At 38.0% G+C, this 19,796-nt stretch overlaps 1 protein-coding gene across 4 annotated transcripts in view; it reads left to right on the top strand.

The window, feature by feature from the left end:
• Ppp1r1c (protein phosphatase 1 regulatory inhibitor subunit 1C) overlaps window positions 1-12,685 on the top strand; it is a 117,665-nt gene extending 104,980 nt beyond the window's left edge. For 3 of the 4 annotated variants that reach the window (XM_028763046.1, XM_028763044.1, XM_028763043.1), the window contains one exon: window positions 3,038-3,126. In XM_028763046.1, coding sequence (XP_028618879.1) covers window positions 3,038-3,126 — 89 coding nt within the window. Of the gene's footprint in view, window positions 1-3,037; window positions 3,127-9,502 lie in introns of those variants that run through there. The other variant, XM_028763045.1, reaches the window with a different exon arrangement.
• The last annotated feature ends 7,111 nt before the right edge of the window (window positions 12,686-19,796 follow it).

Genomic DNA, 19,796 nt, shown 5'->3' with positions numbered 1-19,796 from the left:
GCTGATGGGTAACAGGCCAATAGTGGTTTGAAGAGATTTCAAGACAGAAATTAATCAACTATACATCCTTCAGCTGAAAGAAGGCACTAAGGCAAACTGTGTAGACACAGAAAAGCTATTGTGGAAAGTATTCCACAGGACTTCTCGGTGGTGAAATGTATCCAGCTCTGCCTCCTCAAAGCTTTCTTCATGAGAACATTTCATTTCAAAGTGGTTTTGTTTCAGAAAAAGCATGCCTCCTATACATTTATGGTCATTGTTATTATAAAAAGCAAATACAATTCAAATCAGGATAAGCAGACAGACCTGTATTGTAGGAGAAACTAAGGTGGGAGGAGTAAGGAGAGGAAGAGGAGGAGCTAGAGAGGGCAGAGATGTAGGAGGATGGAGAACCACACAAGTATGGAGAGCACTTGTGGGGAACAACTTATAAACTTATAATTAGGTTAACTAATTGGGATACAACTCTTTTTGTATGGGCATCTTCTTATTAATCATTATCAAACATATAAAGCCTTTGATTAATCTATAAGAATTAGAGTCTCATTCTCTTACTGGGCCCGAATGGATGGCAGAATGGTCTGGGCAATGCCCTGCCTTGCGGAGACAGCCTGGAAGATTGGCAGAGCCATCTCTCATGCTGGCATCTAGTGGGTTGCAGGGCTGGTGTTTCTGGAGGGCTGGTTCTAGCTGCAGCGCGCACGTGGCCTCAGGCTGAGAAACATGGCAGCTTTAGCTAGGCAGAGCCACTGCAGCTTAGATAGTCGGATGAACCAGAAGACAGTTTTAAATAATTACCACAACACTGTACTCAAATTTGGGAGTGACTGGCTAATGGTTAAGTGTGTTTGCATTTTGTTTTCTAGAGTTCTCCCACTTACCCATATTAATATCAATTAAGTCACTACTAGGCATTTAAATTCTCAAACACAGTTTCATTACTTTGTAGATTAATGGAACAACTGCTGGAGTCAGTGGTAGTTTACCAAACTTGGGAGGGGCAGTCAACCTCTGCTCAGGAGACTGAGTGTTGGGTGGAAGTAGCATGACACCTGACACCCAGCATTTTCAAAGCGACCTTAAGAGCCTCTGCACCAGGTTCACTATCAGTGCTGTAAACCTATGGCATATCATGGTGAATGGCTAGAAAGTATGGCTCAGCATCTCAGAAAAGTTAAAATTCAGCTGAGATAACTTGATCATGGAACTCTGTGATTTATGTACCCAGCACACACAGAAGGGTATATTAGGACTCCCGTGAGTACCACTAACCCTTACAATTCAGAGTGTATCATTTGTGTTCTCAACATCTCAATGCCCCTGGTATTTCCATCACAGACTTCTGAGGCTTAGTAAGCTTGGCATGCAAAGCTCCAGGAGACTGTCTAATTAGATACAATGAATTCCCTTCCTTTACCCTCAGCATTTAGACCTCTTTTCCATGTAACTTATTGTAATGAGGTAATTTTCAATTCCTAATAATTTTCTCTCTACAGACCTGTGTTAATAGGAATTGTTACTGTTCTATATATGCATATTCAAATATTAAATATTATTATACCTGATCATTTGTCACATATCTTTGCAAGAAAACACACCAAGTCCAGCTATTTCTTGCCAAACTATGCACTGAGTCTGGTGGCAGCAGTACACATGAATTCAGATATCTCTTTAGTCTTGGTTTTACACAAAACATGAGCTATGTCTTGCTTTTAATTTTCAATTTTAACTCAAATATTTTTCATGATTCTTAAAAAAATTTCAGAAAACAATTGTCAAAAATGTAAAAATGTATGAAAACTGTCATGTGCAGTTATCAGCTTGTCATAACAGATTACAATAAGAGGGCTTGAAGATAATTCTGCTGATTAAATGGAGATGTAGTGGTGATCTTGATTTTTCATAAAAAGAGAAATCTGAAGATAAGCTATTGTGGGATTCTGAGGGCATATACTAAATGGATTCTTCATCAATTCAGTCAATCAGTTAAATTAGTTGTTAATGAACACATATTGTCAGGTCAGCATCCAGCCTAATATTCCAACATGAATTACATAGTCTCTGCCATCAATGAGTTATGTCTAATGAAAAAAATGTAAACAAAATTCTATAAGGTAATTGATGCACAAAGGATCAAGTGTAGCAGGTGGATCTGAGAGACAGCTTCCTAACTCTATGTGGGGAGTTGTGCTCTCCTTCAGGATAGAAGAGCTGGTATCTGATGGTGAATGGAAGAGACTTGGAGTGTGAGGAGGAGGAGGAGAACGGTTTTTGGCTTTGAGAATGAGAGGCAAAAAGCTTAGAAGCTTAAGTGAGCCAGGAATGGTCAGAGGATAGTTAGAGCAGAAATTATTAGGAAAGGTGGAAAGAAAATCCAGTGAGAAATGAGGCTCATTAGGTAGGGAGAGGCCACGTCAGCTGAGCAGAGGGTAGTAAGTAAAACTATGTGCATAGGCCCTTCTACTCCATTGGCCTAGTTATTGAAGAATTTTGAACAGAAGAGTTCCATAATCCAGTGGGTATGTTATGGATCAAAAAAAAAGGCTAAGAATATTGTGACTGTTACTTTTTGTTTACACATTACAAAAATGACAGACATCCTTGTGGTATTATGACTTTGTAAGGCCTTCCTTGTAATGGAGTTCAGTAATAGCAAAAGTAATACTCTCACTGAATGACACATCAGAATTATAATAAGAGCTAGTGAGGAGATCCTTAGTTGACAGAGTTTAATAAACTGTGATGCAATCCTTGAAGGAGAAGATGTAGTTATAAAAGACACCCTGTCTCTAATGGAACTTTGTTTGAGTGTGCTTTTACTGCTCAATGAAATGAAATGGTTTATGTAGAATATATTGTTGAGATTCTTGGAGAGAAACATATGTGTGTGTGCGCATGCACACACCACACACACACAGAGAGAGGGGGGGAGGGAGAAAAGGTTTCCTCTCCACATTTTTATTAACTCTTTCAACAAAGCAGTATATCTGCCAGAAATAAAATTCATTTGAATTTTGCACAATTTTTATAATTTCAGGGGTTAAGCATCTGAAAGGCCAGAATGGATCGGCATTCCCAGAAGAAGAGGAAAGTACAGGTGAAAGAGAAGAGAAGTGGAACCATTAAGATTCTACCCATCTGTAGCAAGAGGGCTTCTTGGAAATAACTGGACTGTACACTCTTCTGAATATCCAATGGTACTCCGAAGCTCCACCTCCAGCATCCTCTTCTGTCTCATCCCCCACCCTCACAGCAGTGTGATCCCCATGGAAGCCTCCTTGACTGAGCTGTGAAACTGAGTGCAGATTGTTGTGTACCATTTGCAGTAAAGAATAGCACTTATTTTACCTCAATTTTTCTTTTCAACTGATCAAACCTTGGAATCTGCTACCATGTGAACGTTTTCACTTTGACACTGCCGATGCTTAACTCCTCCTGGCCTATGATATGATTTACATTCTAAGGTCAAATGTAGAGAGCATTACTCTAAAAGTACAAAATAAATGCCAAATGTGCTTGGGATGAGTGTGAGGGGGGATTAATGGAAGAGGAATGCCTACGGAAGCTTCTAAGTAATAACCGTATTTAGCATGCTTCTGTGTCTAGATCAGATCAGAGTTTACTTCAAGAATGCAATGATAGGTAGATGTCAGTTGTCTTGATTCAAAACGCCACATCAGATATGAAATAATTTTCATCCAGCAGTGTGTTAATAGCTGCTTAAAGAAACAAATGGCCCTTTATTTTCTAAACCATGCAATGTCGGCTTCTCAGCATCATCTAATCATTGAAAAGGAAATGCTAAATTTATAATAAAATATGGCAAATCTCTTCTGCTTTCTCTTTAATTAACTATTTAAAATTAAGCCATCTATACTGTGTCACTTTGTTTGTTTGGGTTTTTCATTGTTTCTTTTTCTTTTCTTGGTGCTAGACAATGAACCCAGGGCTTTGTATATGCAAACATTCCTCTGGACTCTGTCCTCAGTCTTACTGCAGTTTAATATATCCTGACTGTTTTATTATCCTTCTCTATGATAGAATAAAAAAAATCTCATTAATTCAGCCATAGACTCACGCATTAATTCAACAATTACTTTTGGTGGAGTTAAAAAAAATCACTGTTATTTTGAGATTAGTACTACATCATTTCATCTTTCCCTTTCCTCTCAGTAAATCTTTCTACACAGCACCCCTCAGCCCTTTTCCAATATGTCGCCTCTCTTTTTATTGTTGTTACATACCTATCAACAACTATTTTAAATGGAATTTTCCTTAGGAAATGACTCTTTTGGGAGCCATGAAAATAAAAGAAAGCTTTATTTCTTCTGTGGAGCTAGAGCGACAGTAAGGTTTTGCTAGACAGTGGGTATTTGTCAGTACAACTTTAACTCAGATTTCTGGCCGTTGGCTAATTTTAATTATTCATGATATATGAATGCACAATTTAGTGGAGATATTTTGTTTCTGCACTCTTGTTTTTAATGAGATTCAAATGTTTCATGAATGTAAAGGAAAATCCATCTAAAACCATTAAAGCAAGGGTCTGGTGACATAGGTCACTGGGTAAGAACGCCTGTCACCAACTGATGAGCTTAGTAGATCCCTGAAATCTACAAGGCAGGGGGAGAAAACCAATTGTCTCTCACTTTGTGAGAGGTGTTTTCCTCTCACTTTTACCACACACCTTGGTATGTGGGACACACACACACACACTAAATAGTCATAAAAAATTAAGAGAAAATTAAGAAAGAGAGGAAAAAATAAAATGAAAACTTTGCTATAAAATTTAAGATGAAAATTCAAAAGAATAAGATTGTTTTTGATTTAAAATTTTAAATGTGGCAATTACGAGTTATGTGAAATTATTAACAAATGCTGTAGAAGTAGGTTTTACCTGGTGAGAGGCATCACAAGATTGGCTGTTATTCCCCAGTGTCCTGTCCTTTGTCTTCCCTCTCTCCCTTCCCTCCTCTTCTTTCTCTCTCTATGCTGTCCTTGCTAAATCAATAAACCTTTAGAGTTTATTGCCACCTACTATGACTATTTTTCTTCCCAAGGTCCGCTCTACTGAAACCATCATTATGGTCCGTATTTCTTGTAAATGCTTTTGGATTTTTTTGTTTGTTTGTTTCAAAACATTCCTGACACCCTTTGAGAGTGTTTGAGACTCCCTGGAGTATTAACAAAATAATAGCCACCTTTTCCCTTTCCTCCCCCACCTTAAGCAAACAGGAAGGATCCAAAGCTCTCCCTGATTTTGTATTATCATTTTAGGACATGGGCAGTCTGACTTCTGAGCTCTTTTCTTTAGCTCTCTGTTGTTAAAAGTATCAAACCATGAGGTGCACATTATTTTGGGGGGGGAATATTGTTTCTTCTATTTCTTTGTCCATTCTCAAAACAAATCAATTACAGTTTAAACTTAAGTTTTTCTTGGGAAATGTGTAGCATTCTTGCACAAGTGAAGGAGACTGGAGCTGAGATAGTAGACTTTCCATTTCCTTTTCATAGAGTTACAGTCTACATCGAAAGCCTCTGTCTATTCACAAGGAGACAGTGTGGCTTTCGTTTGGTTGGTTGAACAGGCAAAGAAGCTGTCTGACCCATAACCCTTCAAATTTTATATCTGCCAAACCTCATTCATAAGATGATGTGATGGTTTATAGATGGGCTTTGAGTATTCCAACTTAGATTCAAATTCAACCTCTACCAAGTCTTAGTCTCAGTTTTCCAAATCTCCATTTACAGAATAAGTTCATGCAGTTTGAACCTACATTGTTTTTGAGACTTGCGTGATGCAGGAGCTATGAAATGCTTCGATTAGCCAAGTAGTCACTGCTATTACAGCTACAAAAGATCCAGAAAGCATCTGTGTAAACTCCATCTACTGTGTGAATTCACCTACTATGTGAATTCACCTACTGTGTGAACCTCACCTACTTTGGGATCCTTGGTTGTTTGTGCTGGACAAAAAAAAATGTAAAGGTTACAGATTATATTTTGTCTCTCATGAAGAAAAACAAATGAGGAGATGAATATCATAGAGCAGGGAGCTAAGTCACAGTATTTGCTGCTGGATGGTGTGAATTTGTAGCATCCACATAGTGGTCAGAGTTAAGGAGTTGTACTCAAAAAAAGAATTCTAAACTCATCCCTATGCTTAACAAAATTTCCATCATTTCACTTTGAATTTCTAATGTTTCCTGCATTGTAAGAAAGATGGTTTTAGACTAGCCATGATCACGGTATGTTTATTTCATGCATAGGATCACAATATGTTTAAATGTTCACATCCATGATTTTTATAATGGTTATTGTTTGGGATAGGGACAATTTAAAGTGAAAGTATATTTCAAGTCAACTTAAAAACATATTCAATGACTATAGTAGTACCCCAAATCACAAAAATAAGACATAATATACAATTCAGAGGATTTTAAGACTGATTTATTTGGATATTGTTGTAACAAGCAACTTAAGTGTATTTCAGCATCCATTGACTTGCATTATAGACTTATAAAGACATAAGCAAGCCATATACATCACCACTTCATCTCATCTGTATCTAAGAGCAAAGTTCAAGTACAAAATGGATGATAGGGAAGGCGGGTCTGTGTATATAAAAGTGCTTATGCCATTTTGCAATTCAGAGTAAAGAAGATGCAGGAAGAAATACTTCTCTTCATTCTATAAGTCACAGATTCCAAGGGAAACATTCCTGAGAGTCATCAGTTTGTTGATTAATAAATATGTTGTTAAAATGTGAAAAATTAAAAAATTAAATGATTGTATTTCAGAAAGTCATGCAATCTAAGGAAATAAATATAAGCAGAGGAGAATCTAAATGGGAGGTCTCCATTAAGTCCCTCCCCTCAGAGTTCAGGGAATGCTTAGGAAGAGGAGGAGAAAGAATGGAAGAGCCAGAGAGGAAGAAGAACATGGAAAACAAGAGAACATGGCTGTCTGTATCATCTGAGCAAGCCTTATATGAACTCAGAGACTGGAACAACAAACACAAGGCCTGCACAGGTCTGCACCAAGTCCTCTGTTTATGTATTATAGCTTTTAGCTTGGTATTTTTGGAACTCCTGAGAGTGAAAGTGAGTGGGTCTTTGATTCTTTTGCTTGCTCTCGGGGCTGTTCCCTTCTATCCGGTTGCCATGTTCAACTTCAATAGGATGGATTTTGCTTTACCTTACATTTTATTTGGACGTCTTTTCTTTTTTTTTTTAAATCTCTTAGAGCCCTGTTCTTTTCTAATAGGAGACGGAAAAGAAATGGGTCTGGTGGGGAGGGAAGAGGAGGTAATGAGGAACTGGAAGGAGTGGAGAGAAAACTATAATTGGACATACTATACAAAAGTATCTATTTTTAAATAAAAGAAAAAATTTTTAAAAAAGAAGACCAGACTGAGGGGATATCTCCTTTATAGTACTATTATAGTATAGTACTATAAAGTACTAAATATAGTATATAGTACTATAGTTATAGTTCTATTAACTCAGAGAATTCCATACCATGTATCTTGATTATACTCATATCCACTCCTTCCCTACCTCCTCTAACCCCATCTCCTCCCTGCTTTTGTTTTATAAGAGACACTCACAGCAGCTGCCTGTCAGCTTTCTGGCTCTTACAATCTTCCTACATCTTCTACTACTGGTTAGACTAAAATGATATCAAAAATGATGGAAGTCATTTTGCAAATAACCCGCCTAACTGGAGAGCTTCCTACTCTTCAACAGTAAGCAAACATAGGGAAATTATCTCCATAATTGAATAAATACATTTAGAAAATCTTTGTCTTTCAACTCTACATCTTTCTCCAACATTCATTTTGTTACACAAATGTTGATTTAGTCACTTCCCAATTGCATTTAACTGTCTTGTTTTACGTGGTTAACAGATTTGTTCTAGAGATATAGATAAAAATGTATGAAGGAGGATATTTGACGCCTGAAGAACAAGTTATAATTAAAATGCCATTGGATTCATCTTTAAGTCTTACTCTGCTAATAAGACTGTGTTTTCTCCCTTTTAATGACCATTAATATTGATAAACTAATCTGAGGTAGATGAGTGTGGTGAATTCTAAGAGCCTGTGACACTACTGTAATATCTGAGTCCTCAAAAATACCAGAACGGTAGGTGGTATTCAGCATGTGGTTTGGGGGAACAAGTGTTAATTTACAAAAGTAGAAGAACCAGAAGGTTGAAAAGAAGAAAAGAGAAAAAGGAAACTAAATCTTAGAATGCCTGGATGGCACCATGTACTTGGCCTTATTTTCCAGAGGTGACGCCACTGGGAAGTTTTGAATTATAAAACATCACTGAGAGACTGGAGAGATAGCTCAGATGATAAGAATACTGGCTGTTCTTCCAGAGGACCTGGGTTCAATATCAAGCCCCCACATGGCAGCTCATGTCTGTCTAATGCCACAGGAGATCTGATACCCTCACATTGATACACATTGCAGACAAAACACCAATGCACATAGAGAACAAAAAGGAATCCTCAAAATTTATTAAAAGAAAAACAGAAAAAAAAGTCACTGAGTTCTGGTTTACAATCTTTGCATAAAAGATGGGAAAGGTGAATCATGGAACTTTCCCTCAGATATATATATATATACATATATATATATATGTATATATATATAAGTATGTGTATATGTATATGTATATGTATATATATATATCTCACTCAAGAAATTTGAAAAAATGTCAGGAATAAAAGTTTTGGGGGACAAATAACAGAAAAATCAGCACATGATGGTACCCAAGATGGTTTTTGCCAAGTAGTGGAATGCCCTGGTTAGGCAGCAGTATAGTGAGGGTTGTCATTTCCTTGAACATTCTTTTATTGTGACTAAAGTACAGGACAAAGAAGAGAGGGAGGTCACAGAAGGGAGACCCTCAACTACTGTCCAGTGGTCACAACAGTGTCACAAGGTCATGCCTTAGTAAGAAGGAGTTTCAGGAAGTAACTGTTTTTAATTGTGCATCAGCCCCACTACATTAGGGTTCTCATGGTGTATTGGTGAAAAGCCAGGAGTTCTCACCAAGTAGAACTTAGGGACTTGCCTCATCCCTGGGGCATGGAAGAACTAGCTGTTTGTGAGAGTTAAGGAATGGAAACATTAATAATCACCAGATCTTTGCATAATATAAATAATATTTGCATAAATATGCATAAATGAAGGAATGTTTAATCTAGATCCATAGCTGGATAAAACGGTCTACATAGCCTTAATCATTCCATGTTGCTTGCACAGAATTGTTTGATAGGATTTTAAAAATTTATATGCAAATAACATTATTTCAGATAATGACACATTACAGAACACACAGATAGTGTCTTCTCTTTACTGTATAAAGTGACATTAGGCAAGCTCCTTACCCACTGTGGAATGACATATGCCTGGGAGATGAACAGATGACCACGCACATATCCTTTTGACCCCGAGTTATATGTTTCTCACATCTAATTCTCTTACAGGAGCAAGCAACCAAGAAGAAAAGAAGAGATGGGAATAGTGAAAGGCAACTGGATTAGGGGAAGATGGATCAGAAGAGAAAAGGGATTGACTTGTGTGGCTACAACAGTCAACCGTACAAAACTAAGTCATGACTCAGAGATGTATACACACATACAGCAGCATGTAATGATATAAGTACTATAACTGACTATCTTGTCTTTGAAAACTCGATCTTAGAAAATGACTGTAAATTATCATCTGTTTTTGTTTGTTTGCTTGGTTTTGTTCATTTTTGGTTTCCTTTTGTTCTGTTTTGTTTATTTGAAACTTCTTCCAGGAGAACTTTCCAGCCACAAGTCACTTACTGGATAATTTACTCTGCCTAACGTGTGAACTGTTGCTATAAAGTATGCATACCAGGTTTTTTCTTTTACAGAGATTTATGTGATGTGGTATTAAATTCTCTGGAATATGTCCACTGTGTTCTGGGGTATTTTCATTTTCTCCTCCAGGTGCAAAAACAAGTTGATAACAACCAGAAGCTGGTTTGTCAGTACTGTACTCGGGCCTGAGCTTAGAAAAGTACAACACAAATGTACATGCCCCAGCACCCCCACCCCTCCTTTTGAACTCTTGACAGTGGACTGGACTGCCTTCTAAAGGGCTCTTGAAATTTCATACATAATGTGGACATGCTTTCCAGAAATGGTTTATTATTATTTGTGCTGAGCTATCTGTCAAGCTCCTTTCCATGGTTTTATTTCCCTCTATAACTAGAAGGAAGAACTTGAATTGAGATAAATTTTAACTGAATTATTTTAAGTTTTCTTCTTGTGAAACCTGAGTCCTGTAATGGGGAGGCTTTCAAACACATTTCCCTTGTTTCTGTTTCAAATTCCACTGTGTTTATTTATCCTCTTGTTGCTTTTTCAAATTCCATTTGCCTTGATTCAGTTGAGCTCCAGAGATCTTTTAGAAGTTTACATGATTAAGTACTTGGGGTTATAACAGTGAAAAAGTATAGTATCGTCCTTCTTGTAAATATAACTAGTAAACTGTGCTGGTTAATGTTGACTTGATTCCTTACAATTAATAAGGTGGATTCACTTACATTTCTTGGTTATTAATCCCATTAAACATGTAGAAAAGATTCAGTTTATAGATATGGGGACTTAACTCCACAGAAAAGAAGTGGCCTTGTGTGACCTTGTAACTTGACAAGCTTTTTAGCTTATGATCCATGAGAGAAACCATAAGAGTTGTAAACACAGAAAAGCTTACTTCCGTAGGAACCATGCATGACTCCCACGCTTCCTTCAATGGGCTAGGGAACCACTCACAACAAAATCTCTGGAGTTTAAGGCATAAAACACATGATAGTTTCTGTCATGTGGTTGGGTGGGAAGACCAAACTTAGCTTTCTTTGGCCTTGACTTAAACTAAGGTGATTTATGCAAAATCCAACAAGTGAAACAACCTCTTGCAACAAGCTGGACAGTTAGTAGATCTTCCTCCTCCTTTACCCCCTTGTCCTTCTCCTCTTCTTCCTTCTCTCCTTCTTATCCACCTCCTCCTCCTCTTCCTCCTCCTCCTCTTCCTCTTCTTTTGGTTTTAAAGAAGGGGGTCTCACCATGTAACCCTGGCTGGCCTGGAACTCACTACATAGAAAAGGCTAGCCTTGATTGTTGAGATCTACCTGCCTCTCCAGTGGAATGCTGAGATCGGAGGAAAATGCCACCACTCCTTGCTCAATATTTCATTTAAAAATACTTTCTATTTTCAGAGGGATGGAGAGATGGGTAAAAGTACTTGCTCAGTGGGTAAGAGTACTTGCTCTGTAAGCAGGAGGACTTAAGTTCAAATTCCAGAATGCAAGTAAATGTCAAGGATGGCTGTATGTATCTACAACCCCAGCACTGGGGCAAAAGAAACACGTGGATTCTTAAAGATGGTTAGCCTTCCAGTATATGGTCGAGTGAAAGACTCAGTCTCAAGGTTGAAAGCAACAGAGAAAGACACCTGAGATCTTATTCTGCCTTATGCATGTGCACCCATGGGCATACATCCTCACACAGATACACACACACACACACACACACACACACACACACACACACAAATGCTTATGCCCCCCTCACCCACACAAATTTCAAAGTTTTTTCTTAAAAATAAACTTGACTATCTTGAAAGGGGAGTGTTGTCAAGTTTGTGCCAATAAGCAGTAAGAATCACAAAGTATAAATTACAAAATAAATATGAGGCTCATCTTAAACACTTATTACTACTTTACCCTTACTCTGCACAGAACTTGAGACATGATAATTTTCTCTTACTGCTCCTAGACTCTTTCAAAATACTGTATTTCTCAAAAAGTACTGAAAGTATGACTTTCTTTACTTGAATCAAAGCAAAAAGACAATGAGAACTTTAATCACACAAATATCTGGCAGATGGCTAAAGAGTCCTTCCATCATTTCAGGGAGTTGTCTTTTCTTTCTCTCTTTATTGTTTCAAGAAACATTGTTTAAGGCGTCACACAGAAAAGCAGGTTTCTCATTTCAGTGGTCCTGCAGCATGAGCTCTGTGGATGGGATTCCCTAATCATACTAATTACGTTACCATATGTTGCTGTCTGCTTACTTCTTTTGCTCTAATGAGACATAGATTTCTTAGTTTAGATTTGTTACTTGGTTATTGAATTTTTTGAAACACTTAGGAGCCTCTTTATTTGATTTTGAGAATATTCTGTCTAAAAGCTTGGCATGAAGGTCCATGAGATTAAATACGAATTGTCTGTCCTACTAAACATCACATTTGTATGTCAGCTTAACCTTGCTTGTTGTAATTAAAGTTTACATTGGAAATAGATGATAGCTATATTAATTTTAAAATGGTGTTTGTTGAATGGACAGGAAAAATTTTAAAAATTAGACATTGATATTAAATTACCCCAAACTATGTCTGTATAAATAATTAACATAATATTTCAAAGAAAATATAGTCATCCAAGTCACTTTCTTTCTTTACATATTGTGAAATTTAAGTGTGTGTCTATTGAGAAATAGGAATATGTCTATGTATTAGATTCATGCATTTAAATACACATGTAAGTACAAGTTTTACAATAGTAGAGTAAAAATAAAACCTTTTTAAAGAAAGGAAACAATCTGCTTTCTATTAAATAAAGAACAGTTCATTATTTATTAATATACACTTCCCAATTATTTCCAATCTTCTGTGTTGTAAAAGCCCCGAAAGAATGTTGTGAGCAAGCTGAGGAGAGGTAAGGATATCCTCTTCCCTCTGCACATGCTCATTCCTAATACATGCTGCCTCTTGGTAGATTTCTGCCTACTACCCAGGTTATCCCACATGAGGGTTTTTTTTTCTCCCTTACTGTTTCTAACAGTACATTCTTTTGGGTGTATTTGAAGATTATCATTGGAGCACTGACTCACTCGGCTTTGAAAATGTGTCCGACTCATGATTGGCAACATGTCTATTCCTCTCACTAGGTGACTGCTATATTTTAAGGGACCTTCTGCTTTCTTGTTTGGCTAACATGAAATTTGGGGGATGGGACTTGACTGGTATGCATGTGTGTGTGTGTGTGTGTACCCGCACACGTATGTGTATACTTGTAGCTCACTGGTTTTCACCCTATGGGTCACAACTTCTTTTTGAGGCTTGCACATCAGATATATTGAGTATCAGATATTTATATTATGATGCATAACAATAGCAAAATTATAGTTATGAAGTAACAATGAAATAATTTTATGATGGAAGTTACCACAACATGCGGAACCCTATTAAAGGGCTATAGCATTAGGAAGACCGAGAACCACTGATGTAATTGTTTTCTGAGGTAGTCTGGTCTGGTAAAAGCTATGTAGACCAGTTTGAGCTTTAACTTGTGTTTTCTCTGCCTTTACATCTCAAATTCTGGAATTACAAACAGGTACCACTCCCACTCCACCCATAAGTCTAGCTGCCTTATTTTGTTTTGCTTTTGTTGCTGTAGTAGTTGGGGAAATTACAATTTTTGTTGCTTCTCTGGGTACTTGATTCACCAGTAATGTGCATTATTTAACAAGCCATTAAACAACTATAAAGGCTTTTATTATGTTAGCTTTATATTGCCATCTATCTTTTTAATGGCTGCATTAAATCATTCAATTATAAAGTAAGATTGTTTCCATGATCTATCAACTGGTAATCAATCAACATTTCCATCTCTACTTATTTATTAGTACATATACATCAACTCTGTATCTTACTCTCAGCCCACACATATTTTTTTTGTCTGTATCAGTTTTGCCTTTTTTCTGCTCAAATCTGACTGATTAATAATCCAATCTTTATTGTGAAATTGCTGGCTTATGCTTTGCATGGAACAACCTCCCCATCATGTGGACTTTTAGAATATTGCTATGGAGTTGAAGCCATGCTGTATTATTGAAATTATAGACATCAATTTACTTTATGGGAAATGGGTACAGCCTTTTATAAATCATATACTAAGTGTCACATAATGTTCTCAACACCTTACATTTAATCATTCCAATAACCCTAAGTGATAAATATTCATACTATCTTGATTTTAAAAATAAGAAAAGGTAATTCAGACAAGACCCCAAAGCTGGTAAATGATAAGACCAAAAACCCTGGGGCCACATTTCAGTACTAGGTAAAGAATTTCTTGCCTCCAATCTTTTATACAAAGCTCGAAAAAAAATAATATCTTCTGGATAAATATCAATCAGTATTAATTTCCTTTCACTCAAGGCCAGCAGTGTTTCAAGCACTCTTTAGATCCTTAAAATAGTCTTTATTATTTTACCGTTTAATCAATGTCTTTATGATTAGAGGTTAGAAAATGTCAATGTTAATTGCTAGCAACCACCAATGACTGAGAATTAAACTCATTCTGGTTCAAAATCCAATAGGGTTCCCATACTTAATCACCAAGGTTACAAGAAACCACCTAGGAAATGTGAGCTTAGCTCCTGAGCAGTGTTATAGAATCTTCTGAGATTATTAAACATTCGAGGCAGCAGACGGGATTCCCCAGGGTAGGCAGGGGCATGGGGAAGCCATCATGCTTCTTCTGTATAATTCATGTTTGTTTTTAATAAGCTATTAAGAATTAAAAATTAATGTACTCCCCAGTTGTCTTCTTTGAGAAAAACAAGAATGTTTAGAGATTCTGTGGCTCTGTCGGACTTCTCAAACGGGTCTCACTTTGATTCAATTAACTAAGAAGGTAATCTGGAAATTAACTCAATCATGTATCAGTCAAGAAAAATAACAATAAAGGTCTCTCCCCATTTTTGTTTATGTATGTATTCAATAATACTCACCAAATATCAACAGTGTTCAGCACTTTCATTCCTTCAAGTCCAGCAGCAAGATGTGATAATGAGAATAGCTTTGTTCTAGAGCTGCTTCTGTGTAGATCCTTGAAGGAAGGAGTGGAGCGGGCAGGTTGAAATGGCACAGAGAACAAACAGCAAGACTAGACAAGGGAAGCATTTTATACGAAAGCCTGCCGGAGACCCACAGCAGCAAATCCTATAAAAGAGGCTATCACCATAGACACAGGCTCCACTGAGACAGTGAGGGTACAACATATAACACAAATAGGCAAGGGGTGCTCAAAGTGAGTCTGTAGCCCAAGTGATGTCATCATCACCTTGGATGAATGACTTTGGAAAAGGACATGCATGTGTGCTTGTTAATAGAGGTTGGGATACAAAGTTGCTGCTTCGTTAGGCAAGAGGTCCTTATGTAACACATGCTGAGTGGAGCTCTGGGGCCTAAGCTATTCCTTTGCTTGCCTATCTCTCAGGGCACAAGGGTATTTGTGCTGAAGGAGCCCTACATGCTCCCTGGACCGAATCTGTCACATGGCCAGCCTTACCCAAAGATAAGAATAGACTTAACATTGTAATTCATTTTAAAAGAAGAGAGGAACTGTATGGAGTGATGAAGAAGATGGGAAGGTTGCAGGAGGAAGAGGAAAGAGAAAAGACACGAGAAGAGATAGTATGATGATACTGGCACTACCAAGCCTAAAATGTTTACTCTACTTATAGGGAAATCTGTTGACATTTGATGTAGCAAAGAAACTTTTTTATGAAGAGGAACAAGGACTTCAGTGGACCAAAGTATGGATTTCAGCATTCACCTAATAATTCTGTGTTCCAGGAATTCTTGTAACTCTAAGACCGAGGGATCCAATGCTTACTCTGGGCTCCGTGAATGAAAGTATGTATGTACATGAACCTGAACATACTCCTCCATATAGGTAGATAGCTAGATAGATAACTGATGATAGACAGACAGACAGACAGATGAGCTATAAAAACCTATAAAAGGAAGAGGAACAGTAGAGAGGAATAAATTTATTAACTGAGTGGGATTTTTCCTAAGACTGGGGGAGAAGTCAAATATTTCCATAAATAAGGTCTAAAGACCTGAGCAAAGGAAAGCTCTTCAGATGGTGAGAAGAGATGGAGCTTTTGATCTTTACAATGGTAGCATTTAACTGTAAAGTGATCCGTGCTGTGGTAAGTTTCTCAACAACTAAAGAAATCAGAGAGCGTGATCAGTTCAGCCATTTCTTGGGGGCTTCATTTTATGTAGCTTTTACTTGCTGTTGGGAATTTGGAAATTGAACCCTATACCTCAAGCATATTGAGTACATGCTGCTTAATGAACTATGCTCACAGTCAAAATTTAATTTGAGAGATCAGGAAAGTCATGGAAGCTTTGATTTTGAAAACTAAATCCTAAGTCTGGGTCTTCCAATATGGAAGACACTTGAACATAGTGTTTTACCTTTCTTTTTTTCACATCTATAAATGTGTATTACAATAATAGTTATCTCTTATACTTTCTGTCAGAAAAAAAAGTTATCCAGAGAGCTGGCCCTGGGGTCATGAGAGTGGGAAAGCAGGACCCGACTCTTACCAGCTGTAGCACTAGAGAGAGCCACTCACCAGCCCTGACCCACATCTTTCCTGGACAGCACAATAGAGCTAGCCCTTGTGGTGGGGGCTTGGGTGAGCTGGTCGGAGAATATGAGAGCCAGAGAGCTGGCCCAGCTCCTCACCAGCTGCAACACTTTGGAGAGTAAGCCCCACATCTTGACTGGGCAGTACAGTAGAGCTGACTCTGGTGGTGTGGGTGCAGGTGAGCTGTCCTTGAAGGCATAAGAGCAGGAAAGCTGACAGGACATCTTGCATGCTGAAGCATTGGGTGAGCTAGCCAGGCAGTGCTGGAGAGCTCACTCTTGTGGTACAGGTGCTGGAGAGACTAAGGTGTGCCAACTCAGCTACCACTCAGATCAAGGGCTTTCAGTTGGCCCACCCCAACATCTACCTCATCTACCAACTGTTATAGAGTGGGGAAGGGCTGGTCCTACAGATCCATAGATGCACAATCTCTATGATGCAGGACAACAAGATATCCAAGAAGAGTACAGGTAAGGATCCAGTATTGATAGTGTAGCAGAAGTCAGAGGCCTCAAACCAGACCAACAACTCATTGCAATGAGCATTTGCAAGTAAAGGTATGTGGACAAAGAATATACAGTTGGACACACTGTGACACTCTACAAGTTCCTGCCAAGGACTAGCCTTGGCTTGGGGAAAGGTTCTGAGGAAAGAGTATCTGAGAGCCACGAAACAAAAGACTTGAGTCATGGGTTGAAGCTGACTGACGGCCTATGCTCTGCTTGAGACAGCTTTCTAGCCTGAGTTCTCTCTATTCTGCTTTCTTTCTCTCTGATATGTATTCTCTTTATGTTCTAATGGAGACAGTTCTCCAAGCAGTTCTTCCTCGCTATTCTAAAAAATTCTCTTCACAGCTCTTCTCTTGCAGATCATAAACCCAGTCTTATTTTACATATCAATCCAGTCATTTACTCTAGGTTTTCTTTGCATTATCTTATGAATCAGCATTCTATGACCCAGCCGCTTAATTCTTAGAACACAGCAAGCACACATTTTCTTTTAACAATGCAAAAGAATTCAGAGATCTGCTTGCCTCTATTAAGCACAGACAATAAACTAGCTAGGTGGAGCCCTGTCCCGAAATTACTATTTCTACCAAATCTGGGCCTTATCTCCCTCTGTCCCATGCTAACCATGAACTCATGAATCTGTCTGCTTTTGTAATCCTAAACAAGAACAAACAACAACAACAAAGCAACAACACTTATCTGGGTGGGATCTCATGTAATCACCACTCCCTAAATCTCTTTATCTCCTTCCTTAGTATCTTTCTGGCTCACAGCATGGCTACTGCTTTTGTTTCTTTAGATTTGTGAAGCCCCTCATAATTGTTATTGCATCCTTATTTTTTGCATAGTTGAGAAATTATATATTTTTGAACTCATGCTTTTTAGAGTTCTTTTTCCCTGTGGGAACTTAAGGGCTGTCCTGAAGTTCCCAGAATTTACCATTTTGCTGAGTCATTAGCCACACCTTTGCCTCCCAGATTCATGCTATCTCTGATTATCATGGAATCATTAATGTTAACCAGGAGGACATTCCTTGAAGGAATGTGAAAATATGTAATTATTATACAAACAAGCTTTATGTCCCCACAGCAACCATTAATATTCATGGAGGCCCACACCTGCTGGTCCTGTCCCAGGGGCAGGAATTTGTCATTATGTCCCTACCAAGGCCATGAGGGACACAGGAGATTCCACAATGAAATGTTTTTAATGCATTGTTTTGTTTTGTTTATTTGTAAATTATTTTATTATTAGTTTTTATTTTCTTTGTGGGGAGGGAAAGGTTACAAGGGCAGAGGGCAGATATAGAGGAAGAGGGAGATGAATGAGGTTGGAGTGCATGATGTGAAACTCACAAAGAATCAATATAAAGTAAAAAAAAAGAAATAAGTTGTTAAAGGTAAGGAATAAATAACTTTATAGATCTATGTATATCCTCAGAGCATAGAATGTGTTATGTGTTCAGATACTACTGTAAACAAATACATTGTAGCTAATACTCTTGGTACTGAATCAATAGATTCTACATTCCAGTTCTACCTGGGGATAAAGATTTTAAAAAGACGATTAACCTCCTTCAACCTACCAGTGAGTACATTACCCAAACCCATGTATTTAATCCTCACCACAACTCTAAGTGAAAAATCCTGAAGGAATTCAGTAAAGTTGAAACCCCAATGTTTGCAAGATTTATTAGACTAAAGGAGAAGAAAGTAACAAGAAATAAACCTCCTTTTTCGTGGAATGTTTAGTCTACCTTGGAAGCAATGTGAAGAGTTCTTTTTTGATTAATGCTTTGTATAATAAAAAATGGAACTGGATAAAAAGTGACTACATGTACATTGGTTTTTATTAAAAAGATTTCTTAAAATAGGAAGTACTTTCATATGATTAAGTCTTCCAAAAGGGAAAGTGTGATTCAATTATTTGGAGGAGGAAATAGAAAACATAGTTTGTAAGTTGTGTATGTGTGTGTATGTGTGTGTGTGTGTGTGTGTTCTTGAGGATGCATGTGTCGGGGGCTGTGTGCACATACATGCACATATGTATAGAAGCCAAAGTTTAGCCTTGTCTGTCACCTTGCTTACTTGAGACAGGAGTGAGCCCAAGGATTCTGCATCTCTTACTTCAACAACCTGGGATGATAATTTCAAGCTACCATGTACAACTCATTTTCTTTACATGGGTTCTGGGGATTGAACTCAGATCCTCATGCTTGCTATGCAAGCACTCTACCAACTGAGCCGTCTCTCCACTCTAAGTTGTGAAATCTTAAAGTCTCTAATATTTTATCTGATGTCATTAAGGTCCATACAGTCATTCAAACACAGATATGCTATACATGCACACACTACAGTAAAATTCATTCGTACACTGTGCACTGGTTGTTATTTCCAAATAAACTTTTGTTGTGTGAAATACATTTTAAAAAGACAATCTACGCTACCGCCTGCAAGGCACCAGTGGAGAGGCCAGCCTGTTCTCAGCCCAGCAGATAGGTTGACCTGTTCTCAGCCCCGCAGACTCTCTGACTCAAAGCTCTGAATCTCTCCACCTGGCTCACTAAGTTCTAGTGGCGGGCTTTTGCCCTGCGCTTCCAAATTCCCTGTGGCTGGCTGGGGTGCACTGCCACTGTACCTTTCTCTGGAACTCAGTTGAGTCACCTCGTGAAGGAAAACGTCATGTAGTCTTAGTTTAGAATCTACAGGTAACACAATCGTTGGGAGCAGAAACTAGCATCCTAATTTTGTAAGCTATTTAAATTATAAATCCTTCGGAGGCACATC

Source organism: Grammomys surdaster, unplaced genomic scaffold (assembly GCF_004785775.1).
Source record: "Grammomys surdaster isolate TR1022 unplaced genomic scaffold, NIH_TR_1.0 136, whole genome shotgun sequence".
NCBI lineage: Eukaryota > Metazoa > Chordata > Mammalia > Rodentia > Muridae > Grammomys > Grammomys surdaster.
Note: the sequence above shows the minus strand (reverse complement) of the source record. Positions and strands in the feature narration are given on the sequence as shown.